The sequence below is a fragment of the Meleagris gallopavo genome, chromosome 22 (genome assembly GCF_000146605.3).
Source record: "Meleagris gallopavo isolate NT-WF06-2002-E0010 breed Aviagen turkey brand Nicholas breeding stock chromosome 22, Turkey_5.1, whole genome shotgun sequence".
In the NCBI taxonomy this organism is placed as follows: Eukaryota; Metazoa; Chordata; class Aves; order Galliformes; family Phasianidae; genus Meleagris; species Meleagris gallopavo.
Window position 1 is genome coordinate 13,634,081 of NC_015032.2, and position 24,152 is coordinate 13,658,232.

A 24,152-nucleotide genomic window follows, 5' to 3' on the forward strand; every position below is an offset into this window, starting at 1 on the left:
GAGGGGGGGGGTTACACGGGGCCCCGGGGGCTGCAGTGAGCGCGTGGGGTCGGCAGGGCTGGGAGAGGGAGAAGAGGGAGAGAGGCTGCGGGAAGCGCGAGGCTGCGTGTCCTGCTGGGGTGCGAGGGTGCGCTGGACTGAGTGGAACCGGGGATGCGGGGATCCCGGTGGGGTGCGGATAGACACAGCGCCGGGAGCCCACGTGGTCACTGCCGACATTAAGGGACTACGGCGGAGCGGGTCGGGCGGTGCCTGCTTGTATCCCGCACCTCGAGAGCACCCGCACCCCCTAGGACGCCCCCCGCATTTCTGAGACCCCGCCCCCCCGAACTCCACTCTCCAGGCTGCGGTCCCTTTAAGGCGCTGCCCGTCGGGCCGCATGAATGGGGCTGGCGCGGCTGTCCCCGCCCTCTCTGCTCTGCTATTGGTCGCTGCTCGCCACGAGCCCGCCCCTATCGCGGCGCTCTATAATTGGCGCTGCGCGGCGCGGAGCTCCCACGGCCGCCCGCAGGGTCCCATCGCCGCCGTTCGATATGAAGGTCGCCGCCGCCGTTCCTTCGCCGCTGCCCGCCGGTCCCGGTGGGGCACTGAAAGCCGTGCGGCCCGGGGAAGCCGCCCGTTGTGGGCCTGGCCCAGGAGCTGTAGCTGCTGAGCAGGCGGCCGCCGCGCTGCTGTATGACATGAAGGGCTGCTACTCGCGTCTTCGGGCGCTGGTGCCCACCTTGCCGCGGCACCGGAGGGTCTCTAAAGTGGAGCTCCTGCAGCATGTGATCGACTACATCTGGGACCTGCAGCTGGCGCTGCAGCCCGGCCCTCCTCGGCCCCCCGCTGCTGCTGAGCCTCCCGAGGTGAGTGCGGCTCCTCCGAACCCTTCCCGACCCCGGGTCCCGTTCCCATCCTCTGCGCGCTTCTCCCGGTTGTGCCCCGTCCTGTTGTGCCAACCCGTTCACACTGACCGCCCGCTTCTTCCCCTCCCGCAGGCTCCGTGCATGGCCGCTGCTGACCGCATACTGTGCCGCTGAGAGAGAGACCTCCACGGACCCGAACCGGGTCCCCCGCGCACGGACCGGACCGGCAGCTGTGGGCTGTGCCGAAGTGCACGGAATGGACGCCCCTGCGGAGCCGGCGGCCGCGGCTCGTAACCTTCTCAGATTGCTGAGAGCATTCCCTGTATTGTATATTACAATGATGCTGGAGAATATTGTTCTACAATAGCTGGAGTTTTGTTATTAAACAAGCCCTGATTACCAGGCAAGCTTCTTCCTCGTGGCCGCACTGCATGGGGCTGCTGGGTGGGGTGTGGGGGGTTGGTCTGGGCACGGAGCATCAAACTTGGAGACGCTGCACACTGATGTGGGCTGTGTACACGCGGTGTGGCAGCACTGGGGCTGGGCTACGGTGGTGGTGCTGGGGCGTCCCGGGGTGGGCTGGGGGATTGGGAACCTTGGGACGGAGCAGGGAGCACATGGGAACACCTGGATTCTCGGATCCTGAGCTGGCCGTGGGTTTTCCTGTGCGCCCTGCGGGGCCGGAGGCTCTGGGCTGGCTCCTTGCTTCCCCCTGGGGCGGCCACGGCTTCCTGGTGGCGGGTTTGGGGCGCAGGCTGCTGGCTGGGGCTTTCTGTGATGCGCTGCTGGGGCTGCAGATGTCACATCCCTGTCCCAACACCGTGCTGTTGAGCCGGTAGCTTTGCCCTGAGACCATCGTGTCCCGCTGCTTAATCTGCCCTGGGTTCTGGTGTGGTTTGAGGCTGAGATTGGGCTGGAGGGAAAGAGGCTCCCAGTTCGGTTCCTGCCGTGGGAAACAGCAGCAAGGCCTGGCGCTGCCCCCTGCAGGTGGGTGCCGGGCTCAGAGCTCCGAGCCCACCTGGGTCCCCACCTCGGGGCGGGGCTGAGCTGCAGCTGCGCCATTGTCGGGCAACTCCTGGGCCTGCCCTCGTCCCACTTCCCCACAGGGATGCCCGTGGCTCTCCCATGACTCACATGCTGTCACCCGTGAGTCACTGCAGCAGCTGGGCAGGGGACACTGCGTGGGACAATTCCCAACGTGCTGCCTGAAGCTGCGGCAGCAGCTGTTGTGCCTGGGATGCTGTGGTGCTGCCCGTGCAGCTGCTGCTCACCCTGGGATCGTGGTCAGAACATGAGCAACATTCCTGGTGAAGGAAATTGCATCGGACACGGTTGTGCAACTATGGTGGCACTGACTGAAGAGGCTTGGGTGCTCACATAGGGTATGAACAGCCTGCAGGGCTGGGGGACAACCCGAGCTCTGGGGGCTCCAGCTGCAACTCCCAGGCTGACTCCAGATGTTCATACCCACGGTGCAGTGATGTGCCCCTGACGAGGGGGTGGCAGTGTGTCCCACTTTGGCTGGGATTGGTGGGAATAGTGGGAGTATGGACCCACATCGCTCCTGCAGTCCCATCCTTGTGCATGGCCAGTAGCGCGGTTGCGCAGTGCCACGTTCACAGCTGTGTGTGCACTTTTCCAGCACAACCAGTCCCTCCCAGCAGAGCGAGGGATGCAGGGAACCGGGATGTGGCCCAACCGAGCCCACCTGGTGCCAGCAGCGGGGGATGTGGGATGCGGGTCCCTGGGATTGCACTCACCCGTTGTCCCACTTCTCTCCCAGCACCTCCCCGATCCTTTTCCAGCACTCTGCTCCCGCAGCTCTGGTTCCCTCTCCCGGTGTCCGCTCGCACTGCACGGCCGAACCCGCGGGGGCTGCCCGGGGGGGTTCAACACTGCCTGATGGGGAGATCTGGCCGTAGTCTCCACGTGTATCACCATGAGGAGCAGAGCTCTGCGTGTCAGCGCGTCCCACTGTCCCAAACCTCTGCTCCCACCCCGCTCGGTGCCATCGCCACGTGGCATCCTCCTGGTTTGAGGCATGGGGACATGGTGTGGTAGGGACACAGGGCGGGCACCGCTGAGAAGAGACAGAGGGCAGGGATGAGGCCAGCAGGGCTGGGCTGAGTGCTGCCACGTGCCGCTGTGCCGGATGCATCCACGCCGGCATCTGTGGGAAAGCCCCAGGGAGGGCCTGGCCCCTGCGGGCACCCAACAGGTCCTGGGTGCTGCGGTGGGTGCCTGACTCATCCCGGAAGGGATTAGGGACACGGAGACATGGGTGATGTTCCAGTCCAACCAGCCCATCCACTCCAGGATGGACATTGGCGTCACAGGTCCCTGCTGCCCGCTGCCACTCACAAGGAAAGTGGACCCACCATGGGACCTGCTGCCCCTGTTGGCCACGGTGAGGCTGGGCATGGGGCACCTGGGGTCGGAGGGGCAGGATGGCACCGAGCTGAGGTGCTGGGATGGTGCTGGTGGCTGGGTTGGCCTAGGGGATGCAGCTATGGGAGAAGAGGGCAGGAGTTTTTAAGGTGCACTGTATGGGGCTGTGGTTTGCTCAACAGCGGTTGGGCATGGGTCTGTGTCCCATACAATGCCAGGGTGGGACCCCAGACCCAAGAAGGGTGCACTGCAGCCGGGCTGTGGGTGTGTGTCCACGTTCCAGGCCACTTGTTGTCCCTGGGCCAGCAGCATTCCCCCCATGCAGCCCCCTGCCCCATCCCCGCCGGGGGTTTCCTCGGATGGGATTGGGCTGTTCCCTGCCTGCAGTGGGTTCAGAGCTCAGCTCCTCACCACCCGCCGGGGCTTTCAGCAGGACCACAGAGTTCTGCTCTCACTCTGACTGTCCCTGCCTTCCCGTCACCCTGCACTTGGGGCTGTCAGTCGTGTCCTGGGGCTCCCTGACCCTGTATGACCCAGAGCCCTCCCAAGGTAGAAACGGCTGCACAAAGACTGAATCCATCTCCAAGCCCGCGTTGTCCCATCTTCCTGTTCCTCAGTTGTCCTTAGGCAAGGCACAGAGACCCTGCTGGGTCCCCACACACCCCTATGTGTTGTCCCCTCCCTCTGGGACATGAGGGCAGGGCTGTGGTGGCGTCTCCATCCCCATGCAGCCCACAGCCAGAAGTGACGACACGTGGGACCCTCTCCTTCCTGCACTCCCAGGAGAGGCACAAACGGGGAACATCAGGGGAACTGGCTTCCCCTCTGACTCACACATTAGGCAAGGCCGGGCTTTTGGTGGCTGGAGCACCGCGGTGGCCCCGATGTGCGCACGGGAGCTGATGTCAGTCGATGTGCCCCGATATAAGGCCTGAGCTGGTGAGGATGCTGGGGGCTCCGCATCGGCCGGGTGCTCTCAGCCATGTGCTCTGCTCCAGCTGCAAGGACCTGCAGATGTCCTGGTGTCAGTGGGAGTCTCCCAGCCCGTGTCCACCTGCTGAGCGGTGCAACCCTGGGGATGTGGCTGTGCCTCCTGCTCCTGATGGCTGCCTGTGTGCCCACCTCTACCTCCAGCCCTGGTATCAAGGGCCGGGTGACCCGGAGTGCTCTGGAGTACGGTAGGTGTCTGCACCTGCTTGGGCTGTGCTGGTGGGGGAGGACCCTAGGAACCACATCCAGATCCTGAGGATGGTTGTTGGAGGGACTCTGGGTGCCCCTGTGCCAGTCCTGAGCTCCCTGCTCTGCCCCAGGCCGACGCTTTGGGCTGGATCTGCTCCGCTCGCTGCTGCAGAAGGAGCACGATGTGAACCTACAGGGCTCCTACCGGGCCCCTTTCCTGGGGAGACTCAACTACACCGTGCCTCAGTAAGAGCTGCCCACGTGTGCTCATCTCTATCCCCATCCCTGTCCACATCTCCGTGTCCCTCCCCATTCCCATCTCAGTTCCCATCTCCACATCCATCCCTGTCCCTATCCTTTTCCCCATCCCCGGGGCACTGCTGTGAGCCCCAGCCACCCCTTGTGTGCAGGATCCACATCCACGAGCTGCAGATGAACGACTCCACCGTGGACTTTGCTGAGGATGTGGGCGTGCAGCTGACAGTGGATCGTGCCCGGATCCAGCTCAGTGCCACCTGGCGAGCACAGCTGGGTGCATGGTGAGTCCTCGATGGGCTGGGGTGTGAGGACAGGGACAGGGCCACCTCTGTCCTCGTGCTCAGCTGTCCCATCCCCAGGCAGGACAGCGGCTCACTGCAGCTGCGTATCAGGGACCTGGCGGTGGCTGTGCTGCTGGGGCTGGGTGCTGATGAGCAGGGCCAGCCCTCCATGTGGGCTGCCGGCTGTGACGCCCGTGGCACCGACCTGCGTCTGGAGTTCCACCAGGGACAGAGGTGACCGTCACTCCATTGCTCCTGCTGTGGCTCGAGGGTGGGTTGGGGAGGTGAGCTGAGTGCCTGCTCTGTGCCCCACAGCTGGCTGTACAACCTCCTGGTGCCGCTGCTCCAGAGAACCCTGAGGCAGCAGCTCAACAAGCAGGTGAGCTCGGCTGGTGACTCCAGTGCTTCCCCTGTGCCTAGAGAGGAGCTCTGGGACCTCCTGCGCCTCCCTGACACTCTGTTCTGCTTCCAGCTCTGTGTCGAGATCCAGAAGGGCATCGGCAGGCTGCAGGACAGCCTGAAGAACGTGCGAGGTGAGTGGGAAGATGGAGCAGTGGGACTGGGGGCTGGTGGGGCACGAGGGTCTGGCTCATTCCCTGTGTGTCCCTACCACCCTGCAGTGTCTGCTCAGCTTGACGCCTTTGCTGCCATTGACCTCTCCTTGCTGGGACAGCCAGGAATCACAAAGCAACATGGGGACGTTGACCTCAAGGTAGAGCCATCACAAAGGGAACTGGGCTGGGCCTCACATTCATCAATCCGTATATCATCCGTGTGTCTGTCCACGCAGGGAGAGTTCTTTGGGGTACGTGGGCAGTGGCAGAGCCCTTTCTCAGCACAGCCAGTGGAGCTGCCTGAGCTGCAGGAGCCCATGCTGCTGGTGGCTGTCACCGAGTTCGTCGCCAACACTGCAGCCTTTGTGTACTTCACAGCCGGAGCTCTGCGCAGGAACATCACCGCTGAGATGGTAGGGATGGGGGCAGAGCTGCTGCCCCATGGGGTCCTGGCTGTGGCGCCCCTGTGCCCCCACAGCACCCCAACCTCTGTTGCCTTCCAGCTCCCACGGCGCTTCCCCCTGAAGCTGAACACAGAGAGCATGGGGAACTTCGCCCCACAGGTGGGCGTGGGGTGGGGGCGATGAGGCCGTGGGAGGGATGGGACTTTTGGGATGGAGCGCAAGCAGGCCGAGGCAGAGGATGGGATGTGGGAGAGATGGGATTCAGAATGAGATGCAGCTGGGACAGGACACAGCTGTGTTGTGATGCAGGAAGATGAGACATAGGATGGGATACAGCTGGGATGTGGGCAGGATGGGGTGCGTTGTCACTCCCTGGCTGTGGCACTGCTGGGTGCTGGCAGTGCCATGGCAGCTCGGTGCCAGCCCTGTCCTCACTCTGCCAGCTGCAGCAGCACTTCCCCAGCCGCCCTGTGGAGCTGCACCTCTGGGCCCGCCGGCAGCCCCTGCTCTCCTGCCATCCCAACGCCCTGCATGGGGCTTTCTTCGGCTCTGCTGAGGCCTTCGTGGTGCTGCCCAATGCCACCCGAGTCCCTGCTTTTCTGCTGAACATTGTGAGTGCCAGGCTGCTGCAGCACTGGGGCTGGGGGCTGGTCCTGATGGCTGAGCTGGGGGGCTGCATGTGCTGGGTGACACGAGGTGATGGTGGGACCATGCAGGATTGATGCTGGTGCTGCTCTGATCTCTCTGACTTCTCTTCTTGTTGCAGGATGCCAATGTGACAGGGAAGCCAACCATTGCTGGGAACAGGCTGGGGGGCACAGTGGGGCTGAAGAGGTGAGTCCCCAGCACTATGCTGTGTCCAGGCTCCCTGAGCTGTCCCCACACTCCACCTCTGGCTATTTCCATCCCTGGCTCCGTGTCATCTGCTCAGATTCCATCCTGCTCCTGATTCTCACCTGTGCCCACTGCCCTGCTTCTCAAACTCTGTCCCAGTCCTCAGCCCTTCCTGCCCTATGGAGGGGACAGCGCTATCCCTGTGCTCAATGCTGACTCCTCTCTCTCTTCTCAGCCTCAACGTGATGCAGGTGATGTCATATGTGGGCCCACTGCAGGTGAGTTGTGGTGATGGGGCTACAATTGGATGGGGGGGGAGGGAAGGTGAGGTCAGCGGCTGAGGGCAATGTTCTGGCTGGGCTCACGGATGTCCTACAGGTGGAGAAGCTGGAGAACATGCTGAAGTTTGGGCTGTGGCTGTTTGGGGTGCCCTGGGCCAACAGTGAGTGCTGTGTCCCCCTCCTCTGAACCCCCACTATCCCTGTGCCATTCCACTCACAGCTCTGCTATCCCTGCAGAGCGGCTCCATCCTGGCATCCCGCTGCCCACCCCGCATGGCATCACCCTGCTGCACCCACGCCTGTCACTGCACAAGGTGGGTGCCTTCCCTGTCCCCTCACCCCTGCCCCTGTGCCACCATGCCCTTCTCTTACCCCTCTCTCCACGCAGGGCTTCATGCTCATCACCACAGACCTGCAGTACAAGCCTTGAGACCCGCACCTGCGTGGGAAGATGCTGGCACTGTATGCTGTATTGCATCCCCATCCCTGCTCCCATCCCACTGGCATCTCGTGCCCTCGCAGCCTCGGCTGAGCAGTGGGTCCTATACCCCATCGGCTGGGATTAAAGCTGGCAGCGTGGCTCAGCCTGGCTGTGTTTGCCTTGTCCCACTGCCAGCCCCGTACGGAACCGTCACCACCGCATTACCGCGTGGTGCTCCGTGGGGACGGCTGTACCCGCCTGTGGGATGAGTCCTTGTGCCTCCCGGGCCTTTCGGCACCCACCGGTCCCACAGAGTTGGGGAGGTGCTCGGGGGGTCCCGCAGTCCTCTCGTGTCGCGATGCCGTCGCGCAGCTCCCGGTTCGGCCACGCGAGGGAGCCCGTGCCCGCGGCTCCGGGAGCAGGGAGCGCTCAGCCCCGGGCGTACAGCAACCATCCGCAGCGCCGTGCTCGGGGGTTCTGCAGAGCCAAGGGAGGAGACGCAGGACGAGCTGGGGTCTCCGTGGACGGGCCCCGCTGCACTCTGCCTCTCTGAGCCCTGCGTTCCCTTTTTTACTGCCCCAAAAGCAACCGCCGGTCCAGCGCCTGGCAGGGAGCGTAGCTGGAGGCACCCTGTCCCCATTGTCCTCGCACTGGGGGCACAGCACGAGGACGGACACAGGATCCCGATCCCAGGGAGGAGAAACGGAGGGGATGGCCACAGATTTGTGCTGGATGGGGAGCAGGCAGCACTGTGCCCCGGCCCCTATGTGTGCTTCAACCCTGCACAGCACCCCCGAGCACAGCTGTAACCCCCACTCCAATGGGGACAGAATCCTCTGCCTCAGCTCCTGCTCTGTCATCCCCTTCCCCCCTCCAACGGGCAGCCCTGCATAAAGCCCCGCAGTGTGACACTGAAAAAACACAGCACCAGCTCCAATCACAGAGTTTATTTGTGGGCTCACCTCCACCTGCAAACCAAAGCGTTCAGCGCTTGCCCCGCAGGGCCGGGGAGCTGGGGTAGGAGAACACCCCACTCACACCCCACTCTCTCAAGTGCTCCATCAGCAGAGGAGCCCGGCCCCAGCCCTCTGCAGAGCATGGCACCGCACATAAATACAGACATACAGATAACAAAAATAGCATTAGAGTATTCACAAATGAATAAAAACTACTCGGATATGTACAGCAGAGCGCAGGCGCTATGTACACAGCCCAGCCCACCGGGACAGCCGGAGGCCCTGGTGGTCTCCCAGGGATGAGGAGTTGCTCCTGAGGAAGCAGTGTGGTCACCTCTATCATTTCACACATCCATCACAGCCACACCACAGGACGGGGACCCCACTGCCTGTGCTATGGGGACCAGCAGCAGCAGCTGGCAGAATGTGGCCACCAGCCCTCAGCTTCTGCCACCCACTCAGCCCTGCTCCCACCCCTGGGTCTGGCTTCTACATTACATTGGTCCCATAGGCTCTCGCCTACCCCAGCCGTCCCCCTGCTGTGGTCCTGGGGATGTACAAGAGCCTCATCCTGTGCTATCTGCTGCCCGTGGGGTCCTGATCCCCTGGTTGTTTCACACCCATTCCGTGCTCCTGCGCTTGCTGGGATGCTGCGGTCCCAATGGAGAGCCCCTTGTGCCACCTCCCCACCCTGGCTGCGCGTCTGCAGGAAGGGGAAGTGCTCCTTAATTCCCCTGCCTCCATCCCGGCCCCAATCCAACAGCAAAGCGGGGTCCTGACGTGGGGTGTGTGGGGAGGGACGGACATGGGGCACAAAGGAGGGCATGCAGTGCCACACAGCAACTCTGAGCACAGGGAGAGGGGTGAGGAAGAGGGGGTTAAGAGGAGGAGGTACAGCCCTGTGCCTAGTGTAGGTGCAGGGACAGAGGCTCTGGGGCTGCCAGGCAAGTCTGGGGCTACTCACCATCAGCCTTCTCCCAGTGTCCTCTGCCTCACTGCAGTGCCAGGCGAGCAGGGGACAATCGAGAGATATGGCAGGGATGGCAAAGCTCAGCCCTGTCCCGGTGGTGGCCAGGCTGCTGCAGCAGGGCAGGGCTGGTAGCAGGAACCCTGCCGGAGGCTGGAGCCCAGATCCTCGCTCTGGCTGAGGAATTTTATATTAGTGACACATCTACACACACGCACGCACTCACACATGCAAAAATAAGTCTGTTTATTCTTTTCAAAGTGATCTAAAGGATCCTGCAGGGCTGGGACACCTTCTAGCCACTACTGGTGGGATCTGCCCAGCACTGGGAGCTGTTGGCTGAAGTGCTGCATGGCTCTCAGCGCCTTTAAAATACAACGGAACGGTAAATGAGAGGGGCTACAATAAAAGGAGCTGGCGGCGCAAGGGAGGAAGCTCCGTGGAGCGGGGTGAGTGCCCCGTGATGGTGGTGGTGCTCGGGAGCTGGGTAGTGGATGTGGCGGTGAAGGCGCAGCCATCCTGGTGCCAGGGGACACAACCACGGGGTCACTTGCGGCTCAGCAGGGATCCCAGCAGAAGCACTCCGGCCACGGTCGCCCCGGTCAGGAGCCATTTGTTGAAGGTCTCCTGGCCCTTCCTCAGCTCGGCAGCAGCATTATTCCCATACAGGTCCACAAAGCGCTCCTGTGGGCAGAAGAGAGCGGTGAGCAGGGAGGAGTAGGGCTGCAGTGCCAGCAGCGAGCAGCAGGGCGCCTCGGGCCCTGGAGAACGGCCTGCCCTCAATCCCAGACCTCACAGGGCTCCCTCACCTCTGCTGCCCACTCCTCAGCCACAGTGCAGGCTGTGATAATTTTGGGCACTCCTACACAAAGCTGGAAAAGGCCGAGGCAACCCGAGAAACAGAATCACAGAATGGTTGGTTGGAAGGAACCTTACAGCTCATCCAGTTCCCAACACCTGCCACGGGTTGGTTGCCCCTCCCCAGCTCAGGCTGCCCAGGGCCCCATCCTCCAAACATGGGGCACCCACAGCTCTCTGGGCAGCAGTGCCAGGGCCTCACCGCCCTACTGGTGGAAGGAGCAGAAAGGCTGCCAGGCTCCCACAGGCAGGAAAGCGCTGGTGGGGACAGAGCGGATGACAGACGCCGTGTGCTTCCTTGCTCTGAATTATGCACACAGGGCAGGGGGGGGAAGCACAGGAGTGGCCATGAGAGAAGTCGATGCCAGGAAAGATTTGCAAGGAGAATACCACAAGGCTCTAAAATTAGCATCAAAGCGTGATCATTGCAGGAGAAAAACTGAGCCAGTGTCAGGCTGCACTCTGCCACTGAAGCCTGAGAAGCAGCAGCATGGCTGCAGCCCACGATCCCAATGCAAGCGTCAACTGTGCCCAGGGCCTCACGATCCCTCCGCTCCCCTGTCCTTTCTGGGTCACCTCGCAGCACTCTCTGCATTTTGCACTTGGGTTCTGCAAGCTGCTGCTGCAAAGCTGGACAAGAAGCCCTGCCTGCCCCCAGGCTGTGGGAGTGTGGCCAAGCACCAGCTCAGGAATGCAGCTGCTCCAGCCTGGCCCAGCCAAGCCGGCCTCTCCAGCCCTGCATCCCCAGCCACAGCCAGAACTGGGCAGATGTCACCGTGCAGCAAAGTGCTGCTGCCCTGCACCACTGACCCTGCAAAACCCAGAGGAAGCAGAATTCCCAGAATCTGGATATCACCCTGCAAGACCAAGGTAAGTGCAGGACCCTGTGGTCAGCAACAAGGCAGGCTGCAGGGAGCTTCACTGCCCTGCTTTATCAGAGCTGAGCAGGAGCCCCAGGGCTACAGGCTGTGTACCTCTGGCCTTGGGACCTCCTGCAGCTCAGCCTCAGCCAGAGGCTGGCAGTGCTGTACCTTGAGCCATCTTCCCAGCAAGGTCTCTGCTCCCTGATAAGTGAATGCAGTTCCAGTAAGCAGCTGCTCTGGAAAAGCAGAGATAAGCCTGGCTGGCACTGTGCTGGTGTCACGCCTCACCACAGTGTTCCAAGGCTGGGACAGCATTCCTGCCTGGTCTTTCACCTTGCCACACGTTTGCATTGCACAGCAAGCTGTCACACATCAAGGTGCTGCACTACAAGGCATGCAGCTTGTCTCGCTTCTCCTGCTTGGCCACACAGCTCTCCCACCCAGCAGCTCACAGCCACTGGTTCATGTAAGTGCTGCCCAGAGCAGCTGCTCCCAGCTCTGCTCAGCAGTCTCAGGAGGAAGGCTGTGGAAACAGATAGCGATGGATGGGAGGAGAGCCTAAACCAATGGAGGGGATATTTTTAATTACAGCACAGGAAATCCTTCTGCTGATAGGTGGTGACAAGCAGAGGAGTGGTGACAGAATGTGGCAAGCAGAAGAACTGATGGGAACCAGTGGGCACAGGGAGCTGGACAGCAGACACAGCACTGTCCAGAGCAGCCCCAATGTAACCCTGTGCTGTGGCCCCCAGCTCCGTCCCCTGGGTCATGTCCCAGCTGCACACAAAGCACTCGATGCTGCAGCTGCACTCGGGTCAGAGGAAAGATGCTGTGCACATCAAGATATCTTCCCTAGAAAAAAATCTTATTGCTCAGATATTCCTTAAGGCAGGTCCCACTGAACCCAGCGCCAAGTGCTTCTGTCCCTGCTCTTCAGGGTCCTCCTGGGGCATGGAAAGAGATGTCCCCAGTGTACCCAGAGGTGCCAGGGGCCACACAGATGGTGGCACCTCTGAGCCAGAGCCTCCACAAGGGTGGGAGAAAAGAGTCACAGGGAGAAGACCCCCAGGGCAGAGGAGGACAGGACAGCCTCAACGCTCCCTTTTCTTTGGTACGTGCCTCACAACTTGGGGAAAGGCAATTCCAAGAAGCTTGGGGTTTTGGAGCGCCTGTTTCTAAGAAAAGGAAGTGTTTGCTGAAGAAGAGATAAATGCATATGGTGAACTATCAGGAGCGGGATAGGAGCTGAGTGTGGTGGGTGGGGGGGGGGGAGGGGGGCCAGGACCCCCTTTCTTCCCCTGGGGTCACTGCAGCATGGGGCAAGGGGCCTGGGGATCTGTCCTACCACAGAGCACAGCTGTGATTCCAGATGTGTGCCCCGGGAACAGCAATCCTGGAGCAAGGGCAGTGGCAAAAACAGGTAGAAGCCTCATCTCTCCCAGCCTGGGGGGGGGTTGAAGGTTAGGGAAAAGCATCTTTCTGGCTTCCCACCCCGCCCCACACCTCCTCCACTCTGCGCCTGAAGTCCAGCACTCCGATGCAGTACCAATTCTGACCATTCTGGCCTCGTGTTTGAACTTTGAGGCTTGTCCAGACACGTCCAGATAATTCTGGCCTCCCCCAGTCACCTTTATCTGAGAGGAAATATTTGGAATTCCTGAGTTGCTCAGAAGGAGGACTATGGTAGCAACAGCACGTTGGTGTCACAATCTCCGGCCCCAGCACAGGCTGTTCCACTGCCCCAGCCCCCGTCACATCCCTGTGACACACACCGCAGAGGGGATGCTCTGGCCCAGGCAGTGAGGAAACAGCAGAGGTTTTACCTCGCTGAGGCAATCCCCACTTTTGAAGCTCTCAGGAAGGACAGCCCTTTTTCTTGCTGCAGCTTCCTGCTGCTGCACACACCCCGGTGCTGCCCCATGCAAAGCCTCTCCTGGGCCAGCAGCCAGAGGGCTCGGGACCTCATGAAGTGACTCAAACTGCCACCCACCCACCTCAAAATGCTGCCCCCAAGAAGGGTGCAGCAGCCCTTCAAACACAGACCAGCTGGCTGCAGCAAACGGAAAACACGAATGGGTTCAACTCGAAGTGCTCTCTGTCTTGGGTCTGACAGCACGTTAAGGAGATTCGAGCGTGAGCCGAGATAGCATTCAGGACAGGCCAGAAAATGAGGAAGAGCCCGAGTTTCAGACTCCTGCTGCTCCACACGCCAGGCCAGCTGCCTTCATTCAGCAGCACAAGATGAACAGCGGGGACGACAGTCACTGGATCCCATTCATGGCGAGCGAAACAGACCAGGTTCCTCTTTCAAGATAAGCTGCAACACTTTGAGAGGATTCGGTAACACTGAGCTGTGAGGGGAGGTGAAGGCAGCAGATGCCAGCAATTAATCCCCATCTGCTCCCCTGCAAGGAGGGGAAGGGGCAGCTGCACCTTGGGTACCCCAGGCTTCCTTTTGTGGCAGGCACTGAGGTGCTGAGAAGCAGCCAGGCCCAGGATCCTGCTCGTAGTGAGCCACGTGGTGCAGCTTTGACACGGGGACACTGGCAGCAGGCAGAGGGCTTCCCCGTGCCCTGAACACTGACAGGGTCCCACTGCCACCAGGGCTGTGCTTTGTGTGCATGGAGCAGACCAGAGCCCGACTGCTAGCACCAGCTGCACGTCACAGCCCCCACCTGCGCTCCATCCCACAAGCATGCACCTATTGAGACAGCCCCACGCAACCAGCTCGGCGCACACAAAAGGCTTTTCCAGCCCAGAACCTTCTTGTGCTTTATGAAAAATGAGCTGGCTCTCTGAAACCTCCTGCGGGATGAGCCCACGCTGCTCCCAGACAGATTGAAAGCGCTGCAGCGAGGTTAAGTGCTCTGCTTGGGGTTGTGTATGAGCCAGCAGTGTGACCCACAGCATCTGACTCCCGATCCACACATCCTCATCACGAGGCAATGTTTCACTTGAAAACAAGGCGTTCTGTTTCTGTTGTACCTTAGCTGTAAGTACAGCTGTGTCACTGCTAAGAGGTTACGGCCAGGAGCGGAGTCATCTGGGCAAACAGACATTCGTTAATGAGATGCTGGGAACAGTTTTGTGCTCAGAAAAGAGACGGGCGTGCAGAAAGAAAGGCAGCAGCTCAGTGCAGAGCAGAACAAAGCCTCGCGTCGGCAGCAACCTGTTCCCAGAGCCCCTGTGGGCTGCCAGCTCACCGCATGGGACTGGCATGTGCAAACCTGTAGGTGAAGCACGGGGGGGGGAAGGCTGCTGAGGTCGTTCAGAAAAATGGAAAACATGAGTATTCCCAAAGGCTGCCAGTGGGATCCCGTAAACACAGCTCAGCGGGTCCCTGTGCAGCGGGTGCAGCAGGTACCTGAATGTGCCAGAGCCAGCTGGAGGTCCCCAGTGCCCCGCTATCCAAGAAGGTTCAACCCCAGGCTCACAGCAAGCAGGGATGCCCCCGACCTGCCCCATCTCCAGCCCAGGCCGCAAAGGAGGGCAGCAGCGTCACCCCGTTTGCACAGACCTGCCTGGAGCACAGGAGCACAGCCTGAGCCCCCGACCGGCGCGCATCGTGCCAAGGAGATCTGCCATCCAGGCGCCGCTCTGAGCCTCTCCAGGCCCTCAGCTTCGGGCTGGGGACGGGACACGGGTTGGGGAAGGGCCGTGGGGACGGACACACCGCAGCTGCACGCCCCAGGGACGAGGCTGTGTTATGCAAATGCCGACCTCCAGGGAAGCAGCTGCCGATTTCCATGACAATGGCCGGAATGCCGCCCGCCCGCTCGGGGCGCAGAGCTGCGGTGCTGTGCGTGCGGACGGACCCGCAGCTCCGCGGGGCGACGAGCTCAGCCCCGCACCGAGCCCTGCCCCGACGAACCTGCAGGGCTTCAGCGCAAGCCGGGGTTGGAGGCAGCTCTTCCCTCAGCAGAAACAAACCCTCAGCAGCACATTCCAGCCCTAATCCTTGCCGCGGCAGCCTCCTGTCAAACTGGTTTCATCACCGGCTCCAGGGAACCTGCAATAACCCCACACCATTCAGCACAATTTTAGCGTTTTCCAAATACATGAAAGGGGCTCGGAAGACAGCTGTAACCCCTTTCCCTGCCCCAGAGACTGCTGCACGCAGCAAGAGATGCAGGGGAGGGAATTGTGCTCTCCCGTTTCAGAAATCTGCTGAAACATTAATGTGTATTAAAGCAGGAGACGGTGCGAGTGACTAATCTACTTGCATCCATCTTTCATCAGAGCTTCTCCCAGAACTCACCGGGCTGAGGGCTCCCAGGGGTGCGGGAGCCCAGGCCAGCAGCAGGCTCAGGGCACGGGGAGCCACGAACCCACGGCACAAAGGCACAGCCAAGAGCACGTGGGCTGAGCCGGATCCACTCAAGAGATTAGCACCTGCTGGGAATGGAATTGTTTTCCGAAGAGCATTAAGCAAAATAGTCCAAGGAAAGACGGTCTCTCTCTGATGCTTCTCCCCAGCAGACAGATGGTGTCTGAACCCCGGCAGGCACAGCAGCCTGCCCGCCTTTTGTGCGAGGGGCACGCTCCGGGGGCAGGGATGCTCCTGCTTTCATTTCATGGCGATTCCTTGGATCGAGCCTGGCACACAGGGAGAGCACCTCCGTGGTCCTGCGGCGCCCAGGGAACAAAGCTCTGTTTTCATCTTACTGCTGCTTCTCCCAAATGGCACCACCCCGTGCCAACGATGCTTTGTGCTCACGTGTGCCCAGGTGCGGAGCCACGCTCCCCGCACCCTGGGCTGTTGTGTGATCCTCGCAGCTCTCCCCAGCAACTAACCTCACCACAAGCCCTACCCCCAGCCAGGGGCCCTGCTGAGTGGTGCTGGGTGCGCTCCTCACAGTGCCTGCTCCCCGGCTGTCCTACCTGGTGTCACCTGTCCCCAGCATCCCAGCAGCACACCCAGCTTCCCTCTGCATCCCGAGCGCCTCACAAGGCTGCAGTATTCTTCACATGGCACTTGAATGAAAAAGGGGAAAGGGTGGAGGGGCAGGAAGAGGAGGAAGATGTGCTCATTCTGTTTTCGCTTCCTGTTAGTCCACATGAAATCTCAAATAATTCTGGCCATGGAGTCACTTGCAGCAAAATCCTCACTGACTTGAGGGGAGGAAGCAGAGGACAGAGCTGATGCAGCAAACGTATAAGAACAGTGCAGCAGGGGAAGGGGACTTTATGTTCTGCTCTGGGCTCCTCCATATGTGCTGTTGCATGAAATAATCACTGGCTGGTGCACTGGAAGCTTCTAAATGAGGTCAGTTGCTCTAATAAAAGACATTAGCTCTCTGACAAGTGCAATACGCTCCTGAGCCACAGTGTTCCAGGATGGAAACACTTACAGCACCACTGTGGTTGTCCATTCACAGGTAGCAACCCCTCATTTTCTCAGCACGTAAGCCTTATGTCACCCAGAACTGCCTGAGGCCACACACACACACCCTGCCTGCACGTCCCAGCCCAGGCCACGAGCTTCATGCACAGCAGTGCCACGTCCTGCCACCCACCATTCCTCTTGCACAACGCTCATGAGGTCCCTGACCTTCTGCAGCCTAAGTCATAATAAAAGCACAGCAACGTGCAGATGGGACCAACAGCTGCCCTGCTCCGCTGGAGCACGGCATTAGCTGCTTACAAACACAGCCAGCTACATGATAACCTCTTCTCTTGGTTTTCCAAAGAGCCCTTCATCCGGCAGCAGGCAGGAAAGCTCTGTTCTCCTTGGAGCAGCAACCACCGCACTGACACCAGCTCCAGCAGCCACCTCTGCTTGGGCACGTGGTCCAGCTGCAGGACAGGACCGGGTATGGGCAGCATGCATTGTGTCGCTGGGTGGCCCTGCAGGACCACTCAGCAGCTCTTGCCTCCATTCTGGTGCAAGATCCTGCTCTGAGCTCTGCATGCTGCCAGGCAGCTGCATTTTGGAGTGTTTGATGGTAGCTGTGAGAGCCCCAGGCTGGCAGCAGCTCCAGCAGCATGAAGCCAGCAGGGCAGCCCTACTCCCAGCCCAGCTCAGGCAGCCCTGTGCCCATAGGTGAGCCTGGCCTGTATGCCCTGGGCTCCTGACCCCAAGGGTGACGGCCCTGAGCCAATGCCAGCAGCCAGCTGCTAATTGGATCTACTTAAATCAAGAGCTATGTCTGCAGACACAGCTGAAATGCAAGCTCGAGCAGGAAGGAGGATAATGCAATAAATTCAAGCAGCTCTCCCCAGGGGAATCACAGACCCCTGAACGTTCCCCTTGCTTGAACACATCTCACTGCCCTTCCTCGTACGCGACGTGTTAACGGCTATCAAGACAGAGCCAGAGCAACCACTGCTGCCGTGCCGGTAGCAGATCCCACACCGTGCTCCCCCAGCTTCCATTGGCAGAGGGGGCAGAGCAGGACAGCGCAGCGCTCACGCAGTCCCGCAGGAACCGCTCTGGTTAATGCTCTGAATCGCGGCCGCTCCTCCCTCCCTCGCTACCCCGGAGGCACACAGCCGTGCTGAGTGCACTGGGTTTCCCATTAAAGAGATCCTGAGAGACAGCACTGGGCTGGTACACGTGCGCACGTGTCCGAGGGAAGGCAGGGGCGGAGGAGGGATGCTGGCTGCACGGAGCTCCTGGAGGCAGTCCCTCCCAGCACTGCTCAGCCCTTGGATTTTTATTTTTATTTTTTTATTTTCTCTAACTAAATTAAACATGAAGATAAAATAAAGTAAAAATAACCTAAAAAATAAAGAAAAAAAAAAAAAGAAAACAAACCCCCAAACAACCCTAAAAGGATCGTTTTGACAGCACAAGTAGGTCACAGCTCCCTGGCGTGCAAGCTGCGGCTCAGCCCCCCCCCGGGTTCACAACTGACATCTCTCTTCAAACACTGCCTCCCGAAACCCACACCTGCTCCCCGGTAACCCCAGCTGGGGCCATCTGCTAACGGCTTGGCCCCCGCCGGCCCCCACGACCTCCCTGTGCTGCAGTGCATGCTATGTCCCACCTGGAGGCTGCCAACCACCCCCCAGCCCCGGCCGAGCCCCCACGCACAGCCACCAGCCGAGCCCATGCAGGGGAAGCTCTCACGGACCACCGGAGTGCTTCCTCTAATTAAACCCTCGGTGTCCCCGGGACATCCTGAAACACAACTTTAGAGATCTTGCAGCAGCAATCACTTCTCTGCACGCCCTCCCAGGTGGAGACAGGGAGGAGGCACCGGCTTTCCCTGTCCAAGGGCAGAGCAGCCAGCCGAGGAGCGCCCTGGCACAGAGGAACACTGCTTCCCTTTCATGCCTCTTATCATCCCTCATCTTTACTCAGTCGGAACAATAGTGGTTGAGGGTAACATCCCTCTCAGAAGGGCAGGAACGTGGCTGCTTTCCTGCCATTCTGAGCCAGCAACCACCCTGCATTGAGTGTACTTTCACCCTGAATCATCCGGGAAGAAAGGCAGCACCTCCAAGACAGCCCCTTCTGGGATCACCGGAGGGGAAGGGCAGCCTCTCCCATCCCTTTTCACATTGCCATGTCAGAAACCACCATCAATCCCCTTGGCTCTCAGTTCAGCGGCTCAGCTGCACTTGTACAACTGATATCCATCCCTCCCCTTCCCTCTGGGAATGCTCTGGCTTCACACTTAGTGGGGAAATAGCTGCTGGATGAATACTCCTTGTGCCGTCAGGAAGGGGCTATGCTTGTAGCCTGCAGCAGGTAGGTAGAAATGAAAGGAGAGAAGCTGGAGCAGAGACCTTGGAGCAAGGCACCATGCTAATGCCTGGTGTGGGCTGTCTAAGTATCAGTGCTGCAGGAGGTGGACAACAAACACAGGAACACCAAGCTGCTACCAGCTGAGCACTCCAGACACATTCAGAATGCTGCAGAGCACGCTGCTCCTTCCCAGCCCTCCTGGCTGGGATGTGGTGCCCCACAGCAGCTACAACGGGCTGTGCTGAGGGAAGGACCCAGCTCCCTTCTACACAAGGGTGGGATGATCAAGATGACCAGCATTATCCAGAGCAGCTGTGAACACAGAGCAGTAAGAAACAATTTGTTAATAATTTCACAGGTGCTTTTTAAAAGCCACGGTTCTTTGGATTAAAGCATCTCAGAGAGCTTTACGAGTGTGAGTTCCCACAGGCTCCCCTGGGAGGGGAGGAAATGCTATCCCCTTGTGCTGCAGTGCTCGGGGTTAAGCGGCTGCCCTGAGTCACAGCCAGCGCCAGCCCCAGAGATGGCAGCTCTGCCTTGCAGGCGCCTGCTGTAATCACAGATCTAAGGAACGTAATCAAACTGCACCACACGCCCAGGGGCAGAAGGAAAACAGGCCGGGGCCCCAGAGAAGGAGAGCAAAAGGGGTGAAAAGCAGAGCTGCGGAAGCACGTTTTTGCATCTTTCACGGTCTAGCGGCAGGAATGCTGCTGTGGTCGGGCAGGAAGCGGCAGTGGAAGTCATTCCAATGGCATTTCCTGGAGAGCACTGCAGAAAAGACTTCTATTTCCCAGCCAGCTGGAGGAGCTGCCAGTGCTGCAGAGCCCAGAGCTCCAGCTATAGCCACCTGGGGTGCGCTGCCATCCTGCCTCAGCAGCACCTGGTACTGGTGAGGGACAGCAGGGACTTGGCTGGGGACAGCGTTCTTCACCCCAAGCAGGTGACAGTGGGATCATCATCTCAGCTGCGAGGGGTTCACAGCATAGAACAATCACTGAAGGCACAGCAGAGAGTGTGCTTGGTTATTGCCTGGTCATATCCCACAGCCAGCTCTGCCAACACGTAAAGCTGAGCTGAGAGCTCAAACAAGATCAACGGTGCCTGGGCATCCCAAAACCTCGTGCACTAACAGAGTCATTCATTCAGGCAGCATCAAAACAGCAGAGCTTTGGAAAGCAGTGCTCTCCCAGAGGTGGCTGCATTCCCCACGGAGCACAATGTGCAGCTGGGCCACTCTATAGGTGCCATGCACACCTCATGCTACTCCTCTGCATATCTCAGGGTACAGCAGCAGCAGAATGGGGCAGCCAGCATCGCTGTGTGCAGGGGAAAAATGCGAGCAGTTTACCCAGACAAGCAGCACAAGGCCAAAAAGCATTTCTGAAGAACTGAATGGAAGTCTAGCTCTCAACCTGAAATCATTGAGAAGGCTGGAGCAAGAGCACAGGATGAAATTCCAGCTGCAATCTGTCATATGACACACTCTGAGTCATTTCCTACCATTCAAGAAAAAAAACTGAAAAAATAGAAAATGAGTTTGCTACATTGACATCTTTTTCCCCAAAGAGAACCACAAGCTTCCAGTCCATTGCAGAGCAGTACAACGTGTCTACCTCAGCACACGGAGCCCTGATGGCCACAGCGCACTGGAACTCACAGGGAACAGTCTACTCCAGACCAGCCTGGACTGTCAGGATTCAGAAGTTACAGACTGATAACAGAGACCCTGCACACTTTCAGCCCTGGCCTCCACCACATATCCTGTTCTTGCCTCTGTGTGCACAGAGCTACTTCCAAGCCCTCCACGACACTGGATGTAGGCCCTACTCTGTACATTTAACTTCAAAGAAAACGCAGTTACCCAACATTGTCACTGCTCAGCTCCCTCCCTCTTAACTCATCAGGCATGGCCAACGCACCTCTGCATGACAGGCACTTTTTCATTCACCTTGCGTTTCTTCCTCTCGTGTCTGACCTCTCACCACATTTCTCCACACCCCACTGATGCCACAGATCACCACTGGCCTCACTGTTTAAAGTTCACAGCCAGGGGGATTCAGTGCTGGTCAAAGCATCTACTTCCAGAACACATGCTGGTTGGTTTTGATGAGTCACAGAGGCAGCAGCTCTCTTCAGCCCAGGGCTGGCTATTAAAATCCCCTTAAGTTCTGCCTGTGTGTTTGTTTTCCTAGTAGCAGATTGTGGAGTGATGGAGAAACCAAGGCAGGGCCAGTAAACATGACAAAATATACCCACGTTGATATTACACAGCAAGATTTATCATTACTTCCCCTCCAAAAAATGGTTTCTCTGGAAAACTGTCATAGTCCAGCACTCAGCAGCCTGAGCCCTCCTCTCTGAAGGCAAACCCTCACCCTCTGCTCTCCTTTGTTCGGCTGATCCCCCACCCTGGGACTCACCACTGCACCTCTTGGAAAAGCTGGGAGCAGACCTGCAGCAAACAGGGCAGCAGGAGAGGGGCTGCTCTGCCCCAGGCAGTTTGCTCCCTGTAGCAGGAGTCACGTTAGGGCCTAGAGAGCATCCCCATGGATGCACCATATCGCAGGCGCTCAGGAGCCTACGCAGCACCTGATGAAGAAAGGCTGAGGGATCTGGGAGTGCTCAGCCTGGAGAAGGCTCTGGGGAGATCTCAGTGCGGCTTTTCAGTACTTGAGGGGAGCTTATAAGCCTGCTTTTTGGAGGCTGCTGGGTTGGATCCCCTTGCTAAGGCCCCCATGCAGCACCCAGCTCTGTTTCACACAGAGCAGCAAGGTCGGGAACCCCAGTCAAGGCTGGGAGGAGAGAGCAAGGCTGCTCCCCTGGGAGAGGAGCGGGCTAACAGAGATCTTCAAAGGCAGAATGAGTGGGTGGGTCAGATAGGGCAGTCCTGGCCCTTCTGCAATCTGTTTGAACAAATATTTGCTACAAACAATGAATTTAGAGACAGACACACAAAAAAATTGAAGAGTCTTAACTGCGATAGTTGATTGGGGGTGGGGAAGAGAGGGAGGAGGTATTTCATTCCCTACAAGCAGAGACCAGTGATTTTCCACCAGTGATTTAATCTAAATCCCCCAGAGAGTTCATTTACAAAAAATCAGATTGCATTATCGCCTAGGTCTCCAGGATACAACCCAATCCGTCACTAACAGCAACAGCCACACTAGCTTGGAAACCTCAATTTGATCACTCAATTCCAAGACTAATCTGTGGCTTTAAAAGCCAAAGGCAGAGGGAGGGGGGGAAGGAACTCAGCATTTGGCCAGCGTTATCTGTGCGATGAGAGAGCTAATGGGCTAGACAAAGCCAGCCAAAATAGCCAGCAGATCCCAGGTTATTAATCGAAACCAAGCTTCAGAGCAGCCCCACCCAGGCAGTGCCCCAGGGCGGCCACATTCCAGGAATTCCTGCACGCTGGGTGCACCGCTCCCTCCCTGGGTGCATCTACTCCCCATGGTCCTGGTGCTGCTGAGGGGCCCCGAGGAGTCCTGTGTGTCCCAGCTGCCAGGAGGGTGTAGAGCTGGCCCTGAGGATCCTGTCCTGCGGCCCTGTGGTGGGCTGCTGGGGGCTTGGGATGAATAAGGCTAAGAGGCCACAGCACGCATGCAAAGGAGGCAGTACCCCACTGTTTAGATGCTAACGATTGATAGCATGAACTCTTTCCAGTGGGCACCAGTAAAGGTTACATCAGCAGGGAATCACTAAGATGCAGAAGTAGAAGCAAAGAGAAAACTCAAACATCTGCAGGCTATGTACCTCCTGCTGGCAATCCCATGCCGTCCTGCACAGACAGACCAAGCATTTCAAGAATGCTTCCTGAAGAAATGCTTATTCATGTTAATACCTAACCACTGAAAGCGCTCAGTGTGCTGCTCAGGGCGGCTGGGAATACAGCTCCAAGCCAAGCAAGGAGCAGCTGAAGACACAGCAGCTCCCTGGCACAGAGCTGCTCCGCACCGTGCTGTGAGGGGCTGCTCCCAGCTGCCCACCCACAGAGAGCTGCTGCAGGATTCACTCCACTGCGATGGCAGCGACAGACATCGTCCCATCTCCAGAATGAAGAAGTAGCTGTTACCCCACCAGATCACAGGGCCAGGCTGGAACACTGCTGAGCACACAGAGGAGGAAGCTCCACTCCCTGCTGTTAAATGACACGAGGAATATGCCCAAGAGCAAGGGCTCCCATTTGAAGAACAAGCTTGGATGACATTACATTTCCACAGGCTCTTGGAAAATGGGTCTCTTATGTAACAGCCAGGGAGAAGGAGGAGAAAAAGGGATGCAGGAGGACAAATCAGAACGTTAACTCTTTGTTTCAACACAGTGGACTGACCCTCTTGCAGCAGAGCATTAAGAACGCAGAGGGAAGGGCCACGTACCAATTTATTGCCCTCCCTGCAAGGTCTAGACCAAGCACAAGCACAATCACTGCAGACAGCTTCATCTGGCCAGCACCGCTGCTGACCTCAAGCTAGGATGCAGGGAGTCATCCCTATGGGAGAGCAGTTCTTACCCAGCCGCCATTCTCCTGGATCCAGGGGTCTAGATGGTCGGTCAAGTACGTGGTCATCCAAGACACAATGCGTCCCACCAGTACCCGCATCTCCTTGTCCACGCTCTCCACGCACAAAGCCCCTCCGAAGGAGAAGAAAGCCACGATGCGCCCCCAGTTCACACCATCATGGAAGAGTTCGTTCACTACCTGCTCAAAGCTCTGGTACGCCGTGCCAGGGGTGATGTGGAGCTGGGAGGTGAGATCGCTGAAAGCCCTCCGGTACCTCAGCTCAAACTCATCCCCTGCATCTCTCAGCGTCTGCCTCACGTCAGATGCTCGAACAATTTCATGAACTTCCAGGCTGCTCCTGTGCACGGCGGCTCCATTCACTACGTGGCCGGCAGGCGGGTGCCAGGATGGGCTCCCATTGAGGACGCTGTCCATCTCTGCCTCTGCTGCAGTGTCAGTCCTGTTCTCATCCTCTTCCTCCAGCTCGCTCCAGCAGTGCCCCTTCTGCGAGAGCTTGTAGGAAACAAAGTCAATCACTAACTCCCGGTTACTGCTGGACATTTTCACACCTGAGACGCCCTCAATGAGTCCATGGTCCAGTGCACGAGCAGATGAGCACACTCAGCAGCTCCTGGCTCCACGCTCCCTCGCGACCGGCGAACACATCCGACCTTCGCACAGACAGAGAGGAAAAGAGAGGCAAGGAAACGGTTAACACGACAGCTTGCTGCGCCGTGCACATCAATAGCTTAACGTTACACTGAGCTCATCATCCAGCTTCGCTGGGAACCGACGCCGCACACAGAACGATGACCCCCCCTTCCCCCCCCTCTCTCCCGGGGTCAATCCCAGCCCTCCCGCAG

General features: G+C 58.9%; 4 protein-coding genes across 5 annotated transcripts in view; 3 read left to right on the top strand and 1 right to left on the bottom strand.

Annotated features, from left to right (window-relative positions):
* The first annotated feature begins 479 nt into the window (after nucleotides 1–479).
* On the top strand, nucleotides 480–1,250 carry ID1 (inhibitor of DNA binding 1, HLH protein). Its single transcript, XM_003212068.4, has 2 exons — nucleotides 480–848; nucleotides 981–1,250. The coding sequence occupies exons 1-2, from the start codon at nucleotides 534–536 to the stop codon at nucleotides 1,020–1,022; spliced, it is 357 nt and encodes a 118-aa protein (XP_003212116.1). The 5' UTR covers nucleotides 480–533; the 3' UTR covers nucleotides 1,023–1,250.
* An 81-nt stretch (nucleotides 1,251–1,331) lies between these two features.
* LOC104914091 (bactericidal permeability-increasing protein-like) lies at nucleotides 1,332–8,579 on the top strand. 2 transcript variants are annotated; one of them, XM_010722628.3, is made up of 16 exons: nucleotides 1,332–3,255; nucleotides 4,235–4,414; nucleotides 4,547–4,661; nucleotides 4,826–4,954; nucleotides 5,033–5,188; nucleotides 5,270–5,333; nucleotides 5,427–5,487; nucleotides 5,575–5,666; nucleotides 5,745–5,921; nucleotides 6,012–6,071; nucleotides 6,356–6,523; nucleotides 6,679–6,746; nucleotides 6,982–7,024; nucleotides 7,125–7,188; nucleotides 7,265–7,341; nucleotides 7,416–7,551. In XM_010722628.3, exons 1-16 carry the CDS (start codon nucleotides 3,126–3,128, stop codon nucleotides 7,455–7,457), a joined length of 1,626 nt encoding a protein of 541 aa, XP_010720930.1. In that variant the 5' UTR covers nucleotides 1,332–3,125; the 3' UTR covers nucleotides 7,458–7,551. The 2 variants fall into 2 exon arrangements, with proteins under 2 accessions (XP_010720930.1, XP_031412440.1); XM_031556580.1 differs by lacking the exon at nucleotides 7,125–7,188 and having other exon boundaries at nucleotides 7,248–7,341; nucleotides 7,416–8,579.
* On the bottom strand, nucleotides 8,381–24,040 carry BCL2L1 (BCL2 like 1). Its single transcript, XM_003212069.4, has 2 exons — nucleotides 23,299–24,040; nucleotides 8,381–10,055 (listed from the first exon to the last, which is right to left on the bottom strand). Exons 1-2 carry the CDS (start codon nucleotides 23,848–23,850, stop codon nucleotides 9,918–9,920), a joined length of 690 nt encoding a protein of 229 aa, XP_003212117.1. The 5' UTR covers nucleotides 23,851–24,040; the 3' UTR covers nucleotides 8,381–9,917.
* The window catches only part of HM13 (histocompatibility minor 13), a 15,909-nt gene continuing 11,744 nt past the window's right edge, over nucleotides 19,988–24,152 (top strand). Inside the window, exons 1-2 of the mRNA XM_019622352.2 lie at nucleotides 19,988–20,018; nucleotides 21,547–21,552. Of these exons, the coding sequence (XP_019477897.2) occupies nucleotides 20,003–20,018; nucleotides 21,547–21,552 (22 nt within the window). The 5' untranslated portion in view covers nucleotides 19,988–20,002. The remainder of the gene's footprint in view (nucleotides 20,019–21,546; nucleotides 21,553–24,152) is intronic.

Excerpts from the sequence above, each read along its gene's own strand:
- ID1 (XM_003212068.4), top strand. The coding sequence starts at position 534 with ATGAAGGTCGCCGCCGCCGTTCCTTCGCCGCTGCCCGCCGGTCCCGGT. Across the intron at positions 849-980 it reads CTGCTGCTGAGCCTCCCGAG|GCTCCGTGCATGGCCGCTGC; the intron begins GTGAGTGCGGCT and ends CCCCTCCCGCAG.
- LOC104914091 (XM_031556580.1), top strand. The coding sequence starts at position 3,126 with ATGGGTGATGTTCCAGTCCAACCAGCCCATCCACTCCAGGATGGACAT. Across the intron at positions 5,922-6,011 it reads GGAACATCACCGCTGAGATG|CTCCCACGGCGCTTCCCCCT; the intron begins GTAGGGATGGGG and ends GTTGCCTTCCAG. Across the intron at positions 6,747-6,981 it reads GGCACAGTGGGGCTGAAGAG|CCTCAACGTGATGCAGGTGA; the intron begins GTGAGTCCCCAG and ends CTCTCTTCTCAG.
- BCL2L1 (XM_003212069.4), bottom strand. The coding sequence starts at position 23,850 with ATGTCCAGCAGTAACCGGGAGTTAGTGATTGACTTTGTTTCCTACAAG. Across the intron at positions 10,056-23,298 it reads TCCAGGAGAATGGCGGCTGG|GAGCGCTTTGTGGACCTGTA; the intron begins GTAAGAACTGCT and ends TTCTGCCCACAG.